Source organism: Numida meleagris, chromosome 3 (genome assembly GCF_002078875.1).
Source record: "Numida meleagris isolate 19003 breed g44 Domestic line chromosome 3, NumMel1.0, whole genome shotgun sequence".
Taxonomy (NCBI): domain Eukaryota; kingdom Metazoa; phylum Chordata; class Aves; order Galliformes; family Numididae; genus Numida; species Numida meleagris.
This window is the reverse complement of record NC_034411.1, coordinates 105,985,166-106,007,234: the sequence shown is the minus strand read 5'-3', so window position 1 is coordinate 106,007,234 and position 22,069 is coordinate 105,985,166. Positions and strand designations below refer to the sequence as shown.

The following is a 22,069-nucleotide window of genomic DNA, read 5'->3' as shown; positions in this document are numbered from 1 at the left end:
GTGACAAATCTGTAATAAGAAGAAAGCAACTAGACAAAGCATTCCCCCTCAATCAGCTGATGAAATCAGTCCTTGGCTTTCTCCAGTCACAGCCTGTCAACACCAAGAAATACTTCCTGCACTGGATGAAGGTCTTCATGGATGACCTGTCCTCAGATCGCCTTGATGAACTGAAGAGAGAGTATCATCAGTTATGGTCTCAAATCCTGGCAATAAGGAAAAGCAATGAAGAAAACAACCCCAAAACTATAATGATGAGAAGGTTAGATTCCCTTTCCAATGAAATCAATGATTCGTCCGTTGGCCTTGAGCATATTTTGAGAGAGGTGGGACAGATTTATGAAGCTCTTGAATCAACAAACTCCAAAGAGGTATGTTTTCACCAACTACCTGAAATTGCGGCTGATCTGATGGTTTCGGGGTATCCCATTGAGCTGATGGATGGTGATGCTTCTTACGTACCCTTACAATGGGTTGCAGCAATCTTTGACAGGTTAATTGAGAAGTTAGGTGACAAGCGAGTCTTTGTCCTGTCCGTGCTTGGCATCCAGAGCACAGGGAAATCAACCCTACTGAATGCCATGTTTGGACTTCAGTTCAATGTCAGTGCCGGCAGATGCACCCGGGGAGCTTTTATGCAGCTCATTAAAGTGGACGAGAAGCTGCAGCGGGATGTGAACTTTGATTACATGCTCGTTGTGGACACAGAAGGACTTCGTGCCATAGAGATGGCCAATAAGCAGTCACTGAATCATGACAACGAGCTGGCCACCTTCGTCATCGGCATTGGCAACATGACTCTGATCAACATCTTTGGGGAGAATCCGTCAGAAATGCAAGACGTCCTTCAGATTGCTGTGCAGGCTTTTCTGAGGATGAAGCAAGTCAAGCTTTCCCCAAGCTGCCTGTTTGTACATCAAAATGTGGGAGAAATAACAGCAAAGGAACAGAACATGGAAGGACAAAGGCGTCTGCAGGAGAAGCTGGATGAAATGACAGTGACAGCAGCCCAGCAGGAATTCTGTGACGTCACCTGCTTCAGTGACGTCATCCGCTTTGACGTGAACACCCACATTCATTACTTTGCTCACCTGTGGGAGGGTAACCCACCAATGGCACCACCCAACCCCACCTACAGCCAGAACGTCCAGGAATTGAAGAGCAAAATTCTCCAAGCTGCCAAGAAGGAATCGCAGGGCAGTGTTCTGAGGCTCTCCAGCTTGAAAGTTCGTATTAGTGACCTGTGGAACGCCTTGCGGAATGAAAACTTCATTTTCAGCTTCAAGAACTCAGTGGAGATTGCTGCATACAAGAAACTGGAAACCTCCTTTAGTCAGTGGACCTGGAAACTGAGAAGGCACATCTTAGACTTGCAAATGGAACTGGACAATAAAGTTCGGAATGGAGAGCTGGAGAAAATCACCACAAAACAGCTTGAAAATCTGGTGCAAGAAACAAGTGATGCCATCACCAAAGACGTGGAGAAGTTCTTCAGTGAAGACAGAGACTGTGAGATACTGATTCAGTGGAAAAGTAGCACGGAACTGAAGCTGAAAGAGCTAAAAGCGTCCCTTCTTGAAGAAACCAGGAGGAAGTGTGACAAACTTCTAGAGCTAAAGATGAACCAGAGTAGAGTGGATGAGAGGAAATCTAAATATGAAAATGAGCTCCTGAAAAAGAGCAGGGAGCTGGCTCTGTCTCTTAAAGGCCAGGAATTAAGTGAACAAGAATTGAGAAAGAGCTTTAATTCCCTCTGGATGACCTGGGTTGCTGAAGTGTCTTCTAATGCTCCCCCTCTGGAAGAGGTGAACGTTGATGTGGGAATAGAAGATGTCCTTCTCGAACACTTTAAGGAGCCTAATGTAGATGAACAAATCGCGAAGTTTTCCAAACACACCACCTTTTCTCTTGATGAGAAGAAACACATATCCACGAAAAAGGCTTTGGGCTTTATTCCTTCAAATTTTAGTGAGTCCAATGTGAGCAGCTTTCAAAACATTACAGATAGCATCATAAGGCGTGTGATGGAAAACATTGACAAGAAGGAAAAGGACAAAATGGATTACAGTCCCACTTTTATTCATGAAATACTAAATGAAGTGCAGGAAGGTATAAAAACTGCCCCTAGCTCTGAAAAGTATAATTTTACTAAAGACTACAGAATAGATCTTTCGGTGTATCTGTGCAGAATGGCTGCACCCAGGTTTAAAGACATGCATGCAGCCTTCAGGAAAGCAAATGACCCAGCCATCTACCTGGAGAGCAAGAGAGAAGATTTCTTCAAATGTTTCAAGATTTCCTGCCAAGGAGCCACTTCTATCACAACTTTTGCTGATTTCCTGTGCAGCAAGATTGCCCCCGGTCTGCGCCTGGCCGTCTATGACAAGACAGCTCTTGTCATAGCTGAGCATATGAGGAGCGAAGTACCTGATTTTAATGGCAGTAGAGCCTTTCTGGAAGTTTGCATACTGAAATACCTGGCAGAAGAAGAAAATTTTGAAAAATTCAAGCAGTACCTTCATTCCCCCATTGCCTTTATGGAGAGTTACATTCAGACACATGTTGAGACATACTGTCTAGATCAGAACAGTCGGCTGACAATGTTTTTAAATAGAACTCTGGATCAGTACTATGAAAACATTCAGAAAGCTGTTTTTGCATCAACCACAGCTGTCAAAGACAGAAGAGACAGTAATAACATAATCTCTCTTTGGCTGGATGAATTCTGCAGAGAGCTTGGAGGGGTCCTAAGATTGCCCAGGAGTGACCTGGTTGGCATTGAACATCTGGAGATAACAGACATAGAGTTCCTCAATAACGCCATGATGGAGGCACTTTCTCCCCTGAGAGATCATCTCAAGGACGAGTTTGCTCGTGCTGGTTTGAGCTCGTTTGAAAAGCAGCCTTACAAAATACTGGTGGAACAGTTTCCAGGGTGCAAGGAGCAGTGTCCATTTTGTAGGGCAGTTTGCACAAACACTATGCCAAACCATGATGGAGACCACCAGCTTGTCTTCCATCGTCCACAAGTTTTGGGCAACAACCGATGGCACAAAACAGACAACCTTGTCATAGACATTTGTTCTAGCCTTGTAGCCAGTAACTGTACCTTCAGGACTGGCAAAGACACACAGATCCCCTACAAGACATACCGAGATGCAGGACCTCCTTATTCCACTTGGAACATTCTTCCTGATTCATCCATGCAAAAATACTGGAAATGGTTTGTGTCTCATTTCAGGGCACAGCTAGAAGAACTCTACAAGGGTAAATTTCATGGCAGAGGAAAAATCCCTGCTGCATGGCAGACAATTACAAAGCAGGAAGCACTTGACGAACTGAGGAAGGCAAAGTTGACATGAAGGAAAATCTGCCACTGCTTTGCATTTTAGAAGAACATGACGTGAGGATATCCACAAAATATTCTAACAATTACGACTAATGTCAAGAGAACTTCATCTAACTGCTGCTAAAGCTGGACAAAACAAAATGCGCTACTCCTGCCACTCCTCAGAAATGCCCCTGCTTCATGATAAAGTCAAACTCCTCTTCCTTTCTTGCAATAAACGCTTGCACCAACTTTCTCTTAGAGCAAAAATAAAACCCACATTTCTGCAGCAACCACTCGTACAGCCAAGATTGAACCAAGGCTGAAATATAAAGTACCGCATTATCTGCAGGTATGTGAAAATAAATGACACTGGCAAAAGAATAGTTTCCCTGCAGCAAATGCTTGTCTCACTTAAAGAAAGGTCAACGATGTCTGAGAGCAGGTAAACATTTGTCAGGAGCTAAAAAACCCTTCTTGCTAAACTTAATACTCAGCTCAGTGATAGAGATTTAACTGCATGTTCATTAGGTATCCTTCCTGTGTTAAGATGTGCCTACACATCCATGAGCTCCTACTCAGGTCCCCTGGCAAACTTCCCTCCATCTCACAGCCAATCCAACCACAATTAGCATGTGCTTAGATTCTGGGCAAAAGCTCCTTGTATAACCAACGCAGAGACTTAGTTATCTCTGCAGCTTCCTCAGCAGACATCAGCAGGGTGTGATGTTAGCATTTGTGTTGTGAAGGCAGCTGGGCACTGGGTGCTGGTCTGGAGAACATCTAGCCAGCTCTGCCTGTACCAGCACAGCGGACACTGGGCTTTGCTGCACAATTCCTGCCGTACTGTTGGTTCTCCTGGAGAGTTGGTAATTCATTAGAATCCTTTTTAGTCATTGCTAATAAATGGGTAGAGTTAGACTGGATTGGTCTCTGCATGCTTTCTTTTCACTTAAGCCACAGTAGAATCCTAGCATGGTTTGAGTGGGAAGGGATCTTAAAGCCCACCCAGTCCCAGCACCTGCTAAGGGCTGGAACATCTCCCACCAGGTCAGGCTGCACAAAGCCCCATCCAACGTGGTCTTGAGCAGCTCCAGGGATGAGGCACCCATAGATTCTCTGGGCAGCCATGGCCTCAGCACCTTCTGACTTAAGAATTTCTTTGTTATTTCTAAATCTGAATCTAAATCTGCCCTCATTTGGTTTAAAACTATTCCATTTTACAGTCTCTAACATATCCTTCCCAGCTTCCCTGTTGGCACCATTAGGTACTGGAAGGCCACAGAGGAAGTCTCCCCGGAGCCTTCTCTTCTCTGGCCTGAACAAGCCCAACTCTCAGCCTTTCTTCATAGGAGAGGTGCTCCATCCTTCTGAGCATCCCTGTGGCCCTCATTGCCAAGGAACTGTGGGGCTCCACCCAGACAGCATTCCCCTTCTCTGTAGTCAGACTTTCTGTGCCCACTGCCACAAAATCTATATGCACAGCCCTCCTTCCCTGAAAGTCTTATTTATTTCTTTATTGAAACTGTAGGGCCCAGGACTCTCTACCTGGATTTCTGTGAGTCCTTTGACATGGTCCGTCACCACATCCTTCTCTCTAAATTGCATTCATGTATGGCGTGAAAGATGAGAGCTAAACCCTTCTTTTTTGTTTTCTTGGATCAAAGCTCGCTTTGTGCGGCCTTTGTGGCATTAAGGCCCTGACTGACAACTGCAGACTATCTAGGGGGTGAGTGGTGGGTGTCACCGTGCCACAATACTTCTGCTTATGATTGAATAGGCGAGCAGAAGTGGGACAAGCAGTCTTTTTCGGGGGGGCGGCTTGAAGGAGCTGACCACTGCAAAAGTCGATACTGCTTGTGCACTGACACCTGAGGCACCACTCCCTGCTGGCTTATCTGGACAGCCAGGAATGTCACACTAACAGTGAGAAAAGAAGAAAAAAAAGAAACTGAGAAGTAGTTTGCCTCTCCGGGCAATTGGAAGAGAAGGTTATCAGATGTAGTCAGCATGGGTTCACCAGGGGGAGGTCATGCTCGACCAACCTGGTAGCTTTCTATGATGTCATCACTGGCTAGGTGGATGAGGGGAGAGCAGTGGATGGCATCTACCTTTATTTCCACAGGGCATTTGACACTGTCTTCCATCACATGCTTGTCACGAAGCTGAGGAAGCATGGGATAGATGAGTGGACAGTGAGGTGGGTTGAGAACTGGCTGACTGGCTGAGCTCAGGGGTTGTGATCGGTGGTGCAGAGTCCAGTTAGAGGCCTGTAATTAGCAGTGTTCCACAAGGATAGGTGCTGGGTCCGGTCTTGTTCAATGTCTTCATCATGACCATCATGAGGGGATAGTGTCCACCCTCAGCAAGTTTGCTGATGATACAAAGCTGGGAGGAGTGGCTGACACACCAGAAGGCTGTGCTGCCATTCAGCAAGACCTGGACAGACTGGAGAGCTGGGCAGTAAGAAACCAGATGAGGTTTAACAAAAGCAAGTGTAGAGTCTTGCACCTGGGAAGAAATAACCACAAGTATCAGCACAGGTTGGGCCATGACCTGCTGGAGACGAGCTCTGCGGAGAAGGACATGGGGGTCCTGGTGGATGACAGGTTGGCCATGAGCCAGCAGTGTGCCCTGGTGGCCAAGAAGGCCAATGGGATCCTGGGGTTCATTAAAAGGAGCGTGGCCAGCAGGTCAACGGAGGTGATCCTCCCCCTCTACTCTGCCCTAGTCAGGCCTCACCTGGTGTACTGTGTCCAGTTCTGGGCTCCCCGGTACAAAAAAGACAGGGATCTCCTAGAAGGAGTCCAGCTGAGGGCCACAAAGATGATAAAGGGCCAGGAGCATCACCCCTATGAGGAAAGCCCAGGGAACTGGGCAAGTTTAGCTTGGGGAAGAGAAGGCTCTGGGGAGACCTCATGTGGCCTTCCAATACTTGAAGGGAGCATATAAACAGGAGGGGAAATGGCTGTTTACATGGGTGGATAGTGATAGGACAAAGGGGGAATGGTTTTAAATTGAGACAGGGGAGATTTAGGTTGGATATTAGGAGGAAGTTTTTCACTCAGAGGGTGGTGACGCACTGGAACAGGTTGCCCAAGGAGGCTGTGGATGCCCCATCCCTGGAGGTATTCAAGGCCAGGCTGGATGTGGCTGTGGGCAGCCTGGTCTAGTGGTTGGCGACCCTGCCCAAGGCAGGGGGGTTGAAACTCGATGATCTTTGAGGTCCTTTTCAACCCTGGCCATTCTATGAGTCTATGAGTCTATGAGTCTATGAGTCTATGAGTCTATGAGTCTATGAGTCTATGAGTCTATGAAGGATACTGGGGACCAGGAGTATTTTTAACCACAGGCAGCAGTTATGCCCCCTGGTCCTTAACACAGAGGGCTGCCTGTTGGGCAGGTTGTCTCAACCCTCTAGAAAGGGGAGACTCCCTTGCCATTAATGGGACAATTGACCAGTTAGTAGAAAGTGTTCAAAAGGCTGCTTGTCTCCAAATTATGTATGATAGAAAGCTGCAGCCACACCATGAATCACCCATGATGATGCCTGTTGGTCCGGCGAGGATGACACCTTTAATTAGGGGGCTTCCAGAAATGCTAAAACCTATAGATATACAACTACAAGGAAAAATACCGGCTATGCCTCAGAGTGAGAGAGCCTGAGCAACGTTACAAGGAACCATAACCCCTAACCATCTGCAGTCAGGATACAAAGTGTGGACATGGGGAGAGGATGCTCAAGAGTTAACAAACTATGGCTGGAAGCATGGTCCTGTGACCACCCTCACCTTTAGACAAGTGTCAAAGGTAGTGAGGCATGCAGCAGTCAGACTCACCACCAGCCCACCTAACCTAAATCACAACGGACCTAAAAGAGTCTCCTTTTCAGTGAAACCAAGTGGGCAAAATATAGATCATGAATGTAATAGCATCTGGACGCTGGGCTGGCAGTCGGGTATATATATATCAAAGAATACTGAAGGGAGGAGAAGGGTGGATGCACATTAGAAAGCTCACAACAAAAGGAAACGATCCTCAGTTTAACACCTTCTGTTCCAAGGCCCCACCGCTCTTGCCCATTACTCTCAATCCAGATGCAGATAAGCTAGGGAAACCCTCTTATCTCCCTGGCCAGCCTGTGTTGGTTGACTTGCCTAATGTGGGGCCAGTTCCCCTAACCTTGATGGAATCCCTCAATAAATACGCTTGGGAGGCTAAGGATGCCCACACATGGCAGGATGCATAAGGATGCTAAGGGAAAAGGAATATAAAATCAACACTCGCTGGATTGTTTCCTCATTTTAACTATATTAACAAAGCCCAAAAAGGGTAAGTCGATGTCTTGTTTCATTTTACAGAAGACCCCCATGGGTCCTTGACTGAACACAGAAAGGCTGACAGCTGACTTTAATCATTTGTATTTTGGGACAGAAAAAAAAAAAAAAAAAGATTTGACCATGCTGGAATGCTGCATATACCTCTTGATTACATTATGTATTTTACTTGCAATAGTAGTATGTTTTGGGTTGTTGTGGGTGTGGGTGGTGATGTCAGTCCTTGGATCTGTTGAACTTCACACTTGGGTTAACACAAACTGTGTTTTCGCAGGTCATCCTGGCTCGTTGGCTCTTCCTGCACAGTGATGCCATTCCTTTTGACCCCTTCTTTCACCCCTTTTTATTGATCTGATTATGATTGGTACGTAACTTCTCCATGGTGTATCCAGCTTCCTAACAAACTGGGAAATGAACCAAGGGACCCATCTAATATCTGTTAGATGGGATCACAAAAGAAACCCACCCTAAAGTCCTTTGCACCATGATTTTACTGATGTTCACTCAACATCTGTGCCTGCCTACTCTGCTTCTCAGAAATCTGAGCCTTTCCTGGAAGAAGATCAGGCCCTTGTGAAACTGAAGGGGCTTCTCGAGCTCACATGCTTTCAGTGAAGATTGCCCAATAAATCTCCTAAGTTCAGGATTTGATCGGTAAAGGCCCAGCTGGCTTCCAGACCTTTCCCGAGGATGAAGGATGCTGAGAGGTGACACCTTTGCAAGCTCTTGGCAGGAACCAGCAACCTGGGAGCTCCCAGCACGCTTGTGGTCTCAGTGACAAAGAGCCTGCAGGGTTCACAGAACCCTGGAGTACTTGGGGCTGGAGGGAGGTGCCCGCACCGCTCTGCTCCCTGTGACAGGGTTCTGGTACCCACCCAGCACTGCAGTGCTGCTGATGGGCAGCTCCTGGGCTCCAGGCTGCACCCTGTGCCCCTGGACTGCTTGGGCACCACACAGCAGAACCCAGCTCCATTCCCTTGCACGTCCTGCAACGGTTTATGGCCGTGGTGGGATCCCCTTGAGCCTGCCCTGTTCTGGGCCAAGCAGCCCCAGCTCTCTCAGCTCTCCTCCCAGCAAAGCTGCTCCAGGCCCCACAGAATCATCACGGTCCTTTTCTGGGCTCTCACCAGTTTGTCCAAAACATTCCAAACATTCCGATGACCTAAATTCCTAGGCAGAGCCAGTCTAGTTGAGAAACCGCTAACAAGAAAGAGAAGGGGCTCAGTGCCTCTTGTCAGGAGCTTGCCCTGCTCCAGCCCTGGGGCTTTCCCTGAACTGCTTGAACTCCCTGATCAGATTGCTGATGGTTTCGGGATTGCCTTGGGCATCCCAGTCTCCCTGAGAGGTGGATTTGGTGGTTGTGCTGTCACATGGATAAGGAATTGACTGCACAGCCATATCCAAAGAGTTCCAGACACCAGCTCAGTTTTCCAGCAGCTGCCAAATTTCCCTTTCAGACACACCTTCAGGCAGCAGGAGACCTTGCCCTGCCCCACCAGCAGGAAGCTGCAGCCTGTGCAGAGGTTCTGGGCTATATAAGGGTGGGGTCAGAGCTGGGCTTGGAAATCACCAGGGCTGTGGAGCACCAGAAGTGCAGGTAGGGCCTGGCTGCGGTGCCTGGGGTGGGGCAGGGGCACTCGCATCCACTGGGAGCCCCTTGGTCCTCTGCTTGGTGCCTCACATTACGGTGCTGGGCTGAGAGGGCCGGCAGGAAAGAGGGGATTGTGGCAGGGGGCAAAGGGGCTGTGATATGGAGCCTGCGATGGCAATGGCTGCACAGGGGTGCAGGGAGGAGCAGGAAGGGAAGCACGAAGGGCTCGGCACCCAGATTAGGGGCTGAGGCATGACAGCGCTGGAAGCACAAGGGTCACAGGGAGGGGAAGGGCCATGCAGGGGTGGAGTGGGGAGCAGGGCCCCGAGGCAGAGCCAGGGGAGCTGTAGAGCAGAGCCCAACACAGAGCCCTGCAGCTCTGTGGCCCCGCTCTGCATGCTGGCGTGCTGCGCTCATTCCTGCATTAAGGGCTCGGTGCAGTGGTGCTGGCCCTGTCTCACGGTGCGCAACCCTATGGGACAAGCGTTGGCAGCTGTGTCTGTGCAACCTGCCGTGCACACATCACTCCTTGTTACCTTTACTCTTGGTGGTGTTCCTCAGTGAGGGACTTCTCTTCTTTCTGAGCCTTTGCTCTTCCACTACATTGTGCTACCTTTCCCTCTTTGCCCCTTCTGCACCCCAATTGGACACGTTCCAGCCTCCATTAATCATTAGCTCTATGAATGTCCAAGGGAAGACTGGCTTGCTGGATTTCTCCTGCTGTGAGATGAAGAACCCTCTGTGCAAAGTGGGGAGAAGATGCTACTGTCGGCTGGAGAGTGTGTGGGAACCTCGCTGTGCCCAGTGCTGGGCAGGGCAGGACGCTGAGCTGAGCTCCTCAGCACTGACCAGCAGCACTGCTGACATGCTGAAGGATCAGCCAGAAGCACAGGAGGAAGAGCTGGATGGCAGAAGGGGCAGCTCCTGCTGGCCCTGCACCCCTACCCTGCTCTCGCTCTGTAGCAAGCGCTGATGGAAGCCAAGGGAGCTCCTTGTGAAGGAAAGCAGCTAAAAGTGAACAAGTGGTAGCCAAGAGTGAGGGGGCTGGCTCACATCCCTTTGCCTGGCAGCCAATAAACAGGGGATGCACACTACAGGAACGCTCTCCAAGCTTGCTCCCTGATGTTAGTGCCATCCCCAGCCTCGGCACTGATTGGTGATGGGGAGGCTGCAGGTTTGGGGCCGTGAGGATCCACCTCATGTTGTAGGCAGCAAAAAGTGTCCTGTCCTCCACTCTGCCAGCCCCTGCTCCATGCACACCTTCAGGACGGGGTTGAACGTTTCTTTCATTTTCACTCAAGACCCATGCCTGCCAACCGTGCTCTTCAGAAATCAGAGCCTTTCCTGGAAGAGGCTCAGGTCCTTCTGAAACAGGAGTGCTTCTCGGGGTCACTCGCTTTCAGTGAAGAATGCCCAATACACCTCCTAATTTCACAATTTGATTGGTAAAGGCCCAGCTGGCTTACAGACCTTTCCGGAGGATGGAGGAGATGCTGAGAGGTGACACCTTTGTAAGCTCTTGGCAGGAGCCAGCAACCTGGGAGCTCCCAGCACGCTTGTGGGCTCGGTGATAAAGAGCCTGCCGTGTTCACAGAACCCCAGGGTGCTTGGGACTGGAGGGAGCTAACTCTGGGTCCCTCTGGTTCCCCCCTGCCCCAGCAGGCCCTTCATCCTCTGGACACGGTGCTCCTCCAACACCACCCCAGCGCTATTCATATTCCTTCAGCTCCCGCAGGGTGCTTCCTCTGTGGCCCTGGGCAGGTCCCACCAGGTAGGATGTCACGGTATTATCTAAGGGTCCACGTCCATGACAAGGGGGACAGGCCCAAAAGAAAAAAAATGAGAAAAGAGGAAGGAAAAAAAAAATAATTGTTGGCGGGTAGGGGCCGGCCCTGGGTGGTCCGGCAGCTAAAGCGGCAGGAAAAAAAAAAACACAAACACACCAAAAAAAAAAAAAAAAAAAAAGCAGTTTGCAGTAACCAGGGAATTAACTCTTTAACTGCCCGTACCTTACATGATGTAATGATGTGGAATACCGACAACAAAAAATCACAAGACCATAACGTAGGAGAAGGACTGGCCTTCACTGCTGCCAGGATCGAATCTTCTGCATTCACGGCTGCCCTCTCCTGAGTGTCTGTTTTTCTCCTTTAGGATTCTGGGCCTTTCCTCGTGTTTTTCCTTCTGAATTCTTGGAGTGGTTCCCAACCTCTTCTTCACAACCCTGCCTTGTCTACCGGGCCTCACAAGTGACCGTGTGCTGCCTCGCTTGGGCCGGGTGCCCTGGTGCCCTGCGTCCTCTGGAAAGCCAAGCATCACACCTCCAGGAGCACCTGCTGTGAGGTGAGAGGACTCAGACTGCAAATCCATTCAGTGGTTTACTTTAAATCATCCCCGAGCATAAAGGAAAAGAGGGCATAAAGGCTCCGCAAGAGTCAAAAGAGCACAGCAACAAGGGCCTGGCATCAATTCCTGAGATGGAAAGGCTGTAGCATGTAGTTAGTGGGATGAGAGCTGATTGCACAGGAAGGTTTTATGCACTGAATAAATCTCCTCAGTATCCACTTGAATAGAGACAGAGACAACTCTCAGCTCTGTATGACAGCACTGTAAGGGTATGTGCACAGTGAGAGCGTTGGCTTCCTCACCGTTATGCAGACAAGGACTGTTCCAGTGCCAAGGCAATGATACGTAAAGGGGGCACTAATAAACAAAACCCCAGAGGGGCATCAACTGCATGCACAGGGGTCAGAAGAGAAAATGCTGATGACCCAAAGTCTCCAATGGCCACTTCCTGGGTGACAGAACACTCTGGGCCATGCTCTGAAGAGGATCAGCTTGGATTAACTAGAGGGAAAAGGAGACTTTGAGGTATTTGAGCACAACCTGTGGAATGATGCTGAAGGGAAGCAGAAAAGGACCAAAATTGAGGAACAGGCAGAAAAGGATACGAAAGGGGCTGCTGTCATGAGACCAGTGGCAGATCACTTGTCTGAGCAAGCCCACTCACTGCACTCTGTCCTGTCTCCTTATTAAATCCTTTCCTATCTCAGCCTGTGCAGTCCCCCTCTCTACCTCATGTCTGTGTGCTGCAAGGAAGCAGAGCCAGTGACAGGTGAGACTGGTCTGGGGGATACACATGGGTGCTTCTGAAGCTAGCACATGCCCACAGTTGGTTGTGTAGCCACATGCATGGTGCGTTTGTGTGTCTGTCCACATCGGTCTGTTGCTGGGATGCCCAAGGCTGGGTTCCAGCAGCTGGGTGGGAAGAATCCCTGCAGCTCTGGAGCAGCCTCTTCTAAGAAAAGGCGGTGGCCTTTTCTAATGTGCCTTTAACTGAAGTCTGTTTACCTCTTCCACAGCCATGGAGTCACAGGAGGAGAGAACAGATGATTTGGAAAAGGCCAATCTTGCTAAACGACGGCTGGCAGAAACATTTCAGAAGGAAGGACTGGATGAAGAATACTGGCTCCCCAAGCTGTTGAAGGTATTAGGTATTAAATCAAAAGAAGCTTTGCAACATCTGCAATATGAAGACTATCTGAAGCTGGAGTGTGAGGTACGGTACCCCTGGGAGAAAAGGGCACTCCGAAAGCTTCTGCACATTACAGACAACAAAGCAACTGTTGAGGAGCTGCAGAAGCAGCGCCTGGAGATGATGAAGCAGAGGCAAGAAGAAGCCAAGCTAGCCCTGCAGGAGCTGAAAGAATTGCATCACAGCCACAGCCACAGCAAGGAGATGGTAAGACAGAAAGAGGAGGCCCTATGGCAAGCCATGGACATTCCCAGGGAGTACCTGGCATCACCAGAGAAGGCCTTGGTAGATGACCTTGCAAGCATCCAGAAGCAACTGGAGCAGCAGGAAAAGACCGTGGGCAGGAGCGAGAATGTCTCTGACGAGGAGGTCCTGAGACGGGCGTCAGGAGGGCTGGCTCTGCAGGGCATTTACCGAACCAACAGCCTGGCAGACATGCTGGCAAAGCGAGAGCAGCTCATCAGAGTCCCCAGGGGTTTCAAGCTTGCTGGTCCGGAGCAAGTGTCACTGCTTGAGAGGAAGGAGTTCTCCTCCTCTGCAGCTGAAGCCAATTTCACCAAGTCCATGGAGCAGTTGGGGTTCAGCCTCAGCGTTTCTGCCAAAGCCGGGTTCTTGGGGTTAAGTGTTGAAGGCGGTGTAGATTACAGCAGCTCCTCACACAAGGAAGATACTCACCACTCACACTCAGAGCAGGCGTACATTTGTACCACTGCATACCAGTACATCCCTCAGGCCTCCTGCTGCTTCCAAAAGGACCAGCTTCGCCTCTCAGATGGGGCCCTGAGGGAGCTGCAATGCATCGAGCACCTTCTGAGCATCACCCAGGAGGCAGACAGGCTCAACGTGCTGAAGAGCAGGTGTGCCAGCTTCTTCAGCAGGTTTGGGTCCCACATCAACCAGGGACCCCTCCACTTTGGGGGCATATTCTGGTGGAAAGCATCTTCAGAAGGATTCACGGCAGAGCAACAGGAAGAGATGAAGCAACGAGCATCTGAAGCACTGAACTCCTTTGTCAGGGCGAGTTTCAGCAGCTTTGCTGGCAGTGTGGACATTTCCAAATCTAGCTCACAGGCATCACTTGGGAGAAGCGATAGAGGCAGCAGCCACACAGCGATTCAGCTCTCCGTGACCAACACAGGGGGTCCATCAGAGACAGATTCCCCTGTCCAGTGGAAGTGTGGGCTTGTGGCCAATAACACAACCTGGTTTGTTATTGACAGGGGCTTTCAGCTGATCCCAGTGTGGGACATCATCCTGTCCAACCACTCCAATGATTTTAAATCTGCCTATCAACTTAGCACCAGCTTCAGGGCTGCATATGAAGCGCTCACGAATCACAGCATTGGCACAGTGTTTGGAGAGGAACTGGCCAGTGCTGTGGAAGAGGCCAGAGCATTCCTGGAGCACATGAAGACCTGGGAGGTGACCGCAGATGAAAGGAAACTGGTCGCGTTGATAGATTTCAAACAGGCTCTGAATGAAAAAGCAAAAAATCCCAGTGTCTGGATCAATGTATGCTTGTCCAATAAGGCAATGCAGGAGTTTCTGCTGAATACCGTTCTGTTTTGCCAAAAATCGCCTCCAGAAAACATCACCTATATCAAACACCTGCTGCAGTGCCTGCTGGATCCTCACATCCATTCTGTTAAGGACTTCCCCAGGGCTTCCCTCATTATGCAATGGATTTTCTGCACTGAGCACACATTTCCCAAAATTCCCAGTATTTCTGAGGTTCAGGATCTCATCGAGACACTGCTGCAAATGAAGGAGCACATTCAGGAGGTCACCTACTCACCAGCCACCTCTGCATCTGCCATTCGTGAAGCAAAGATCAAAGCTACCCTGACTATAAGCCTGGCTGTTTATTCTTTGCTCCAGTATCTGCAGGAAAGGGCAGAGAAAGACATCGAACTAATAGTGCTCTTAGTTACAACCAGCATTGGATACCAAGTAGAAAGCAGCACTTTTCAGCTCCTCCTTGGTTGTCCAGAAATTAACTTTGTGGCCAAGAAAATGCAAACTACATATGATGAGTATCAGGGCCTGAAGGCGCAGGGTGTTTATAGAGCCGAGGCCTTCCTGCTCCTCACAGGCCTCACCATAATGTACGAAAATAGAGAGGTGTCCCCTGAGCAGAAGAGTGAGCGCTTAGTTTTCATGGAAGATAAGATGAAGAACTCATGGTCTGCAGAGATAAAAGATCTCCTCAAGAAACAGAACGCATTCAAAGACTGGGAGGTGCTGGAAAGTGACTTGCAGGCCTACATCAGTGGGCAATTGGAGGACACCTCTGTCCATCTGAAGACACAGATTATAATCAAAGACATGGAAGACACTTTTCAAGGAAATCTGCCTCCCAGTCCATCCAAACCCAAATCTGATGACAGCAAATCCAAAACTCATCAAGCCAGTGCAAACCCCGAGTTCCTCAACTTACTTAAGCGCCTTGGGCTAGAAAGTTACTATCCAAGAAACATGGGGTCAGAAGACTTCCACATCATACACAAGGCATCTGTACATGACAGCCAGCCCAGCAAGGAGAGTGAACTGCCCTTTTACTTCCTGCAAAAGCTATTGTGTGTGGACTACAGGGTGAGGTACCTGACTTACAAGGACAAGAGTAAGCCACAAGTCACGCCCACACCAAAAGCCACAGAGCCCTCTGATTCCTTTGATGACTTTTTCAGTGATTTGGATGAAGGAGCCCCTGACTCTGCAACCAGGGAGAGCTACGTGCACCCTATGGACCTGCAGATGGCCATTTTTCATTGCGCCAATGATTTCATGAGGCAGTACATGTCATCAAAGCTTGCCTTCTGCCAGTTTGCACTACCCCTCCTGGTACCCAACCCATGCACTTCACAGATCGAGTTCCCTCTCTGGTCCCTCAGCCTAATCAAAAAGAGCTGGAAAGCAGCACCAAAATCAGGAGAGCAGACAAAAAGTAGCAGCTACACAAACAAACTCATCTATCTGGCAGAGACACCCATCGTGTCCTTCATACGCATCGGCAGCTCTCCTTCCTCTTCCAAGTCGCAGCTCCTGAACGCTCTGCTGAGCAAACAAAGACATGATACTTTTTTCCACCGGCATTGCAAAGGCAGCACCAAAGACTGTTTCCTGATGAAAGGTGTGGTGGAGATCTCCTGGTATTGTCCGCGTGGTAGCGACGAGGACAGTTTTGACGGCTGTGTTGCTTTCTGTAACCTGCACGGAGATGCCAGGGATCATGAGCCACAGCTGAGCTTCTTGCAGGAGATCTCTGCTGTGAATGTGGCTCTCATTTCTGAGTCTGATCAGAGTGATAAGAAAGGCAGGAAAATTTTACATGACCTGTGGCAGTCTCAGAGGCCTTTGGTTTGTCTGTTCACTGAGAGAGAGAACATTGCAGCTGGCCGATCTAGCCAAAACATAAGAATAGGTATCAAGAACAGAAATGAAGCAGAATTAGTGGGCGAGCTGACAAAAACAATCCGAGATCTGCTGGAGGGATCGAACACACGCTCTAGCCTCAATATGTGTCTAGGCACTGCTCACCAGCACGGCTTCTTAGTCGATGAAGACGCAGAAGCGTGTGTGATAGCCAAAGAAAAGGCAAACATGCTGGTGAAGCTGCTGGAGGGAGAGAAGCTGTCTGAGATCAAATCAAAGCTACTGCCTCTGCAAGGAAAACTGTGGTACGATTGGTGTAAAAAGGACAAAGAACTCACTCGCTTACAGGAGAAGAGGAACAAGAGCATAGAACATCATCGGAGCCAAATTGAATGTGACAAATCTGTAATAAGAAGAAAGCAACTAGACAAAGCATTCCCCCTCAATCAGCTGATGAAATCAGTCCTTGGCTTTCTCCAGTCACAGCCTGTCAACACCAAGAAATACTTCCTGCACTGGATGAAGGTCTTCATGGATGACCTGTCCTCAGATCGCCTTGATGAACTGAAGAGAGAGTATCATCAGTTATGGTCTCAAATCCTGGCAATAAGGAAAAGCAATGAAGAAAACAACCCCAAAACTATAATGATGAGAAGGTTAGATTCCCTTTCCAATGAAATCAATGATTCGTCCATTGGCCTTGAGCATATTTTGAGAGAGGTGGGACAGATTTATGAAGCTCTTGAATCAACAAACTCCAAAGAGGTATGTTTTCACCAACTACCTGAAATTGCGGCTGATCTGATGGTTTCGGGGTATCCCATTGAGCTGATGGATGGTGATGCTTCTTACGTACCCTTACAATGGGTTGCAGCAATCTTTGACAGGTTAATTGAGAAGTTAGGTGACAAGCGAGTCTTTGTCCTGTCCGTGCTTGGCATCCAGAGCACAGGGAAATCAACCCTACTGAATGCCATGTTTGGACTCCAGTTCAATGTCAGTGCCGGCAGATGCACCCGGGGAGCTTTTATGCAGCTCATTAAAGTGGACGAGAAGCTGCAGCGGGATGTGAACTTTGATTACATGCTCGTTGTGGACACAGAAGGACTTCGTGCCATAGAGATGGCCAATAAGCAGTCACTGAATCATGACAACGAGCTGGCCACCTTCGTCATCGGCATTGGCAACATGACTCTGATCAACATCTTTGGGGAGAATCCGTCAGAAATGCAAGACGTCCTTCAGATTGCTGTGCAGGCTTTTCTGAGGATGAAGCAAGTCAAGCTTTCCCCAAGCTGCCTGTTTGTACATCAAAATGTGGGAGAAATAACAGCAAAGGAACAGAACATGGAAGGACAAAGGCGTCTGCAGGAGAAGCTGGATGAAATGACAGTGACAGCAGCCCAGCAGGAATTCTGTGACGTCACCTGCTTCAGTGACGTCATCCGCTTTGACGTGAACACCCACATTCATTACTTTGCTCACCTGTGGGAGGGTAACCCACCAATGGCACCACCCAACCCCACCTACAGCCAGAACGTCCAGGAATTAAAGAGAAAAATTCTCCAAGCTGCCAAGAAGGAATCGCAGGGCAGTGTTCTGAGGCTCTCCAGCTTGAAAGTTCGTATTAGTGACCTGTGGAACGCCTTGCGGAATGAAAACTTTGTTTTCAGCTTCAAGAACTCAGTGGAGATTGCTGCGTACAAGAAACTGGAAACCTCCTTTAGTCAGTGGACCTGGAAACTGAGAAGGCACATCTTAGACTTGCAAATGCAGCTGGACAACAAGGTTCGGAATGGAGAGCTGGAGAAAATCACCACAAAACAGCTTGAAAATCTGGTGCAAGAAACAAGTGATGCCATCACCAAAGACGTGGAGAAGTTCTTCAGTGAAGACAGAGACTGTGAGATACTGATTCAGTGGAAAAGTAGCACGGAACTGAAGCTGAAAGAGCTAAAAGCGTCCCTTCTTGAAGAAACCAGGAGGAAGTGTGAGAAACTTCTGGAACTAAAGAAGAACCAGAGAAGAGTGGATGAGAGGAAATCTAAATATGAAAATGAGCTCCTGAAAAAGAGCAGGGAGCTGGCTCTGTCTCTTAAAGGCCAGGAATTAAGTGAACAAGAACTGAGAAACAGCTTTAATTCCCTCTGGATGACCTGGGTTGCTGAAGTGTCTTCTAATGCTCCCCCTCTGGAAGAGGTGAACATTGATGTGGAAATAGAAAATGCCCTTCTCGAACACTTTAAGGAGCCTAATGTAGATGAACAAATCGCGAAGTTTTCCAAACACACCACCTTTTCTCTTGATGAGAAGAAACACATATCCACGAAAAAGGCTTTGGGCTTTATTCCTTCAAATTTTAGTGAGTCCAATGTGAGCAGCTTTCAAAACATTACAGATAGCATCATAAGGCGTGTGAAGGAAAACATTGACCAGAAGGAAAAGGACAAAATGGATTACAGTCCCACTTTTATTCATGAAATACTAAATGAAGTGCAGGAAGGTATAAAAACTGCCCCTAGCTCTGAAAAGTATAATTTTACTAAAGACTACAGAATAGATCTTTCGGTGTATCTGTGCAGAATGGCTGCACCCAGGTTTAAAGACATGCATGCAGCCTTCAGGAAAGCAAATGACCCAGCCATCTACCTGGAGAGCAAGAGAGAAGATTTCTTCAAATGTTTCCAGATTTCCTGCCAAGGAGCCACATCTATCACAACTTTTGCTGATTTCCTGTGCAGCAAGATTGCCCCCGGTCTGCACCTGGCCGTCTATGACAAGACAGCTCTTGTCATAGCTGAACATATGAGGAGCGAAATACCTGATTTTAATGGCAGTAGAGCCTTTCTGGAAGTTTGCATACTGAAATACCTGGCAGAAGAAGAAAATTTTGAAAAATTCAAGCAGTACCTTCGTTCCCCCATTGCCTTTATGAAGTGTTACATTCAGACTCGTGTTGAGACATACTGTCTAGATCAGAACCGTCGACTGGCAATGTTTTTAAATAGAACTCTGGATCAGTACTATGAAAACATTCAGAAAGCTGTTTTTGCATCAACCACAGCTGTCAAAGACAGAAGAGACAGAAATAACATAATCTCTCTTTGGCTGGATGAATTCTGCAGAGAACTTGGAGGGGTCCTAACACTGCCCAGGAGTGACCTGGTTGGCATTGAACATCTGGAGATAACAGGCATAGAGTTCCTCAATAACGCCATGATGGAGGCACTTTCTCCCCTGAGAGATCATCTCAAGGACGAGTTTGCTCGTGCTGGTTTGAGCTCGTTTGAAAAGCAGCCTTACAAAATACTGGTGGAACAGTTTCCAGGGTGCAAGGAGCAGTGTCCATTTTGTAGGGCAGTTTGCACAAACACTATGCCAAACCATGATGGAGACCACCAGCTTGTCTTCCATCGTCCACAAGTTTTGGGCAACAACCGATGGCACAAAACAGACAACCTTGTCATAGACATTTGTTCTAGCCTTGTAGCCAGTAACTGTACCTTCAGGACTGGCAAAGACACACAGATCCCCTACAAGACATACCGAGATGCAGGACCTCCTTATTCCACTTGGAACATTCTTCCTGATTCATCCATGCAAAAGTACTGGAAATGGTTTGTGTCTCATTTCAGGGCACAGCTAGAAGAACTCTACAAGGGTAAATTTCATGGCAGAGGAAAAATCCCTGCTGCATGGCAGACAATTACAAAGCAGGAAGCACTTGAGGAACTGAGGAGGGCAAAGTTGACATGAAGGAAAATCTGCCACTGCTTTGCATTTTAGAAGAACATGACGTGAGGATATCCACAAAATATTCTAACAATTACGACTAATGTCAAGAGAACTTCATCTAACTGCTGCTAAAGCTGGACAAAACAAAATGCGCTACTCCTGCCACTCCTCAGAAATGCCCCTGCTTCATGATAAAGTCAAACTCCTCTTCCTTTCTTGCAATAAATGCTTGCACCAGCTTTGTCTTAGAGCAAAAATAAAACCCACATTTCTGCAGCAACCACTCGTACAGCCAAGATTGAACCAAGGCAGAAACATAAAGTACCACATTATCTGCAGGTATGTGAAAATAAATGACACTGGCAAAAGAATAGTTTCCCTGCAGCAAATGCTTGTCTCACTTAAAGAAAGGTCAACGATGTCTGAGAGCAGGTAAACATTTGTCAGGAGCTAAAAACCCCTTCTTGCTAAATTTAATTCTCAGCTCAGTGATAGTGATTTAACTGCATGTTCATTAGGTATCCTTCCTGTGTTAAGATGTGCCTACACATCCATGAGCTCCTACTCAGGTCCCCTGGCAAACTTCCCTCCATCTCACAGCCAATCCAACTACATTTAGCATGTGCTTAGATTCTGGGCAAAAGCTCCTTGTATAACCAACGTAGAGACTTAGTTATCTCTGCAGCTTCCTCAGTAGACATCAGCAGGGTGTGATGTTAGCATTTGTGTTGTGAAGGCAGCTGGGCACTGGGTGCTGGTCTGGAGAACTTCTAACCAGCTCTGCCTGTACCAGCACAGTGGACACTGGGCTTTGCTGCACAATTCCTGCAGTACTGTTGGTTCTCCTGGAGAGTTGGTGATTCGTTATAATCCTTTGTAGACTTTGCTAATAAATGGGTAGAGTTAGACTGGATTGGTCTCTGCATGCTTTCTTTCCACTTAAGCTGCAATTACTGTAGAATCCTAGCATGGTTTGAGTGGGAAGTGACCTTAAAGCCTACCCAGTCTCAACCCCTGATAAGGGCTGGAACATCTCCCACCAGGTCAGGCTGCTCAAAGCCCCATCCAGCCTGGTCTTGAGCACCTCCAGGGATGAGGCACCCATAGATTCTCTGGGCAGCCATGGCCTCAGAACCTTCTGACTTAAGAATTTCTTTGTAATTTCTAAATCTAAATCTAAATCTGCCCTCATTTTGTTTAAAACCATTCCAATCGTTCATTTGGACAATTTCACAAATCGTCCTTCCCAGCTTCCCTGTTGGCACCATTAGGTACTGGAAGGCCACAGAGAAGTCTCCCCAGAGCCTTCTTTCTCTGGCCTGGACAAGCCCAACTCTCAGCCTTTCTTCATAGGAGAGGTGCTCCAGCCTTCTGAGCATCCCTGTGGCCCTCATCGCCAAGGAACTGTGGGGCTCCACCCAGACAGCGTTCCCCTTCTCTGTAGTCAGACTTTCTGTGCCTACTGCCACAAACTCTATATGCACAGGCCTCCTACCGTGAAACCCTTATTTATTTCTTTATAGAAACTGTAGGGCCCAGGAGTCTCTACCTGGATTTCTGCAAGGCCTTTGACACGGTCCCACACCACATCTTTATCTCTAAATGGGTGTGATACGGATTTGAAGGGTGGATTGTTCAGTGTATAGGGAACTGCTGAGAAGGACTTAGGGGTCCTGGCTGATGAGAAACTGAACACGAGCCAGCAGTGTGCTCTTGCAGCCCTAAAGGCCAATGGTATCCTGGGCTCCATCAGCAGAGGGGTGGCCAGCAGGGCGAAGGATTGTCTCCTCTGCTCCACCCTCAAGAGGCCCCATATGGAGTACTGCATCCAGGAGAGACCTCACTGTGGCCTTCCATTATTTAAAGGGATTTTTTTTTTTTTTTAATCTCTGCAACCATATTCCTGAGGAAATTCTGAGGAAGTAGGAATTGGGAACTGCTATTAGCTGTTTTAGCTGAAAGAAAGGAAAATAGCCTGTGAGAAGTATGGTCTGCATCAGGCTGCCCAGCGGGAGCTGCTGGAAGTGGCAGTGTCCTGCACTCTCTCGTGTCCCTGACAGAAATAACTCATTCTGTGCCCAAAATGGAGCCTCTGCCCATGCTGCCCAAGCTTCTCCCTTCCTCACAGTGTTCTGCAAACCAGCCCGGCTTCACTGGGGACGCCTTGCTGG

At 48.3% G+C, this 22,069-nt stretch overlaps 1 protein-coding gene across 3 annotated transcripts in view; it reads left to right on the top strand.

Moving 5' to 3' along the window:
* Positions 1 to 20,818, top strand: part of LOC110395846 (interferon-induced very large GTPase 1-like) — a 28,525-nt gene extending 7,707 nt beyond the window's left edge. For 2 of the 3 annotated variants that reach the window (XM_021390787.1, XM_021390786.1), the window contains one exon: positions 16,120 to 20,813. In XM_021390787.1, the coding sequence (XP_021246462.1) occupies positions 16,120 to 19,919 (3,800 nt within the window). In that variant the 3' untranslated portion in view covers positions 19,920 to 20,813. Of the gene's footprint in view, positions 1 to 11,339; positions 11,600 to 12,618 lie in introns of those variants that run through there. The other variant, XM_021390789.1, reaches the window with a different exon arrangement.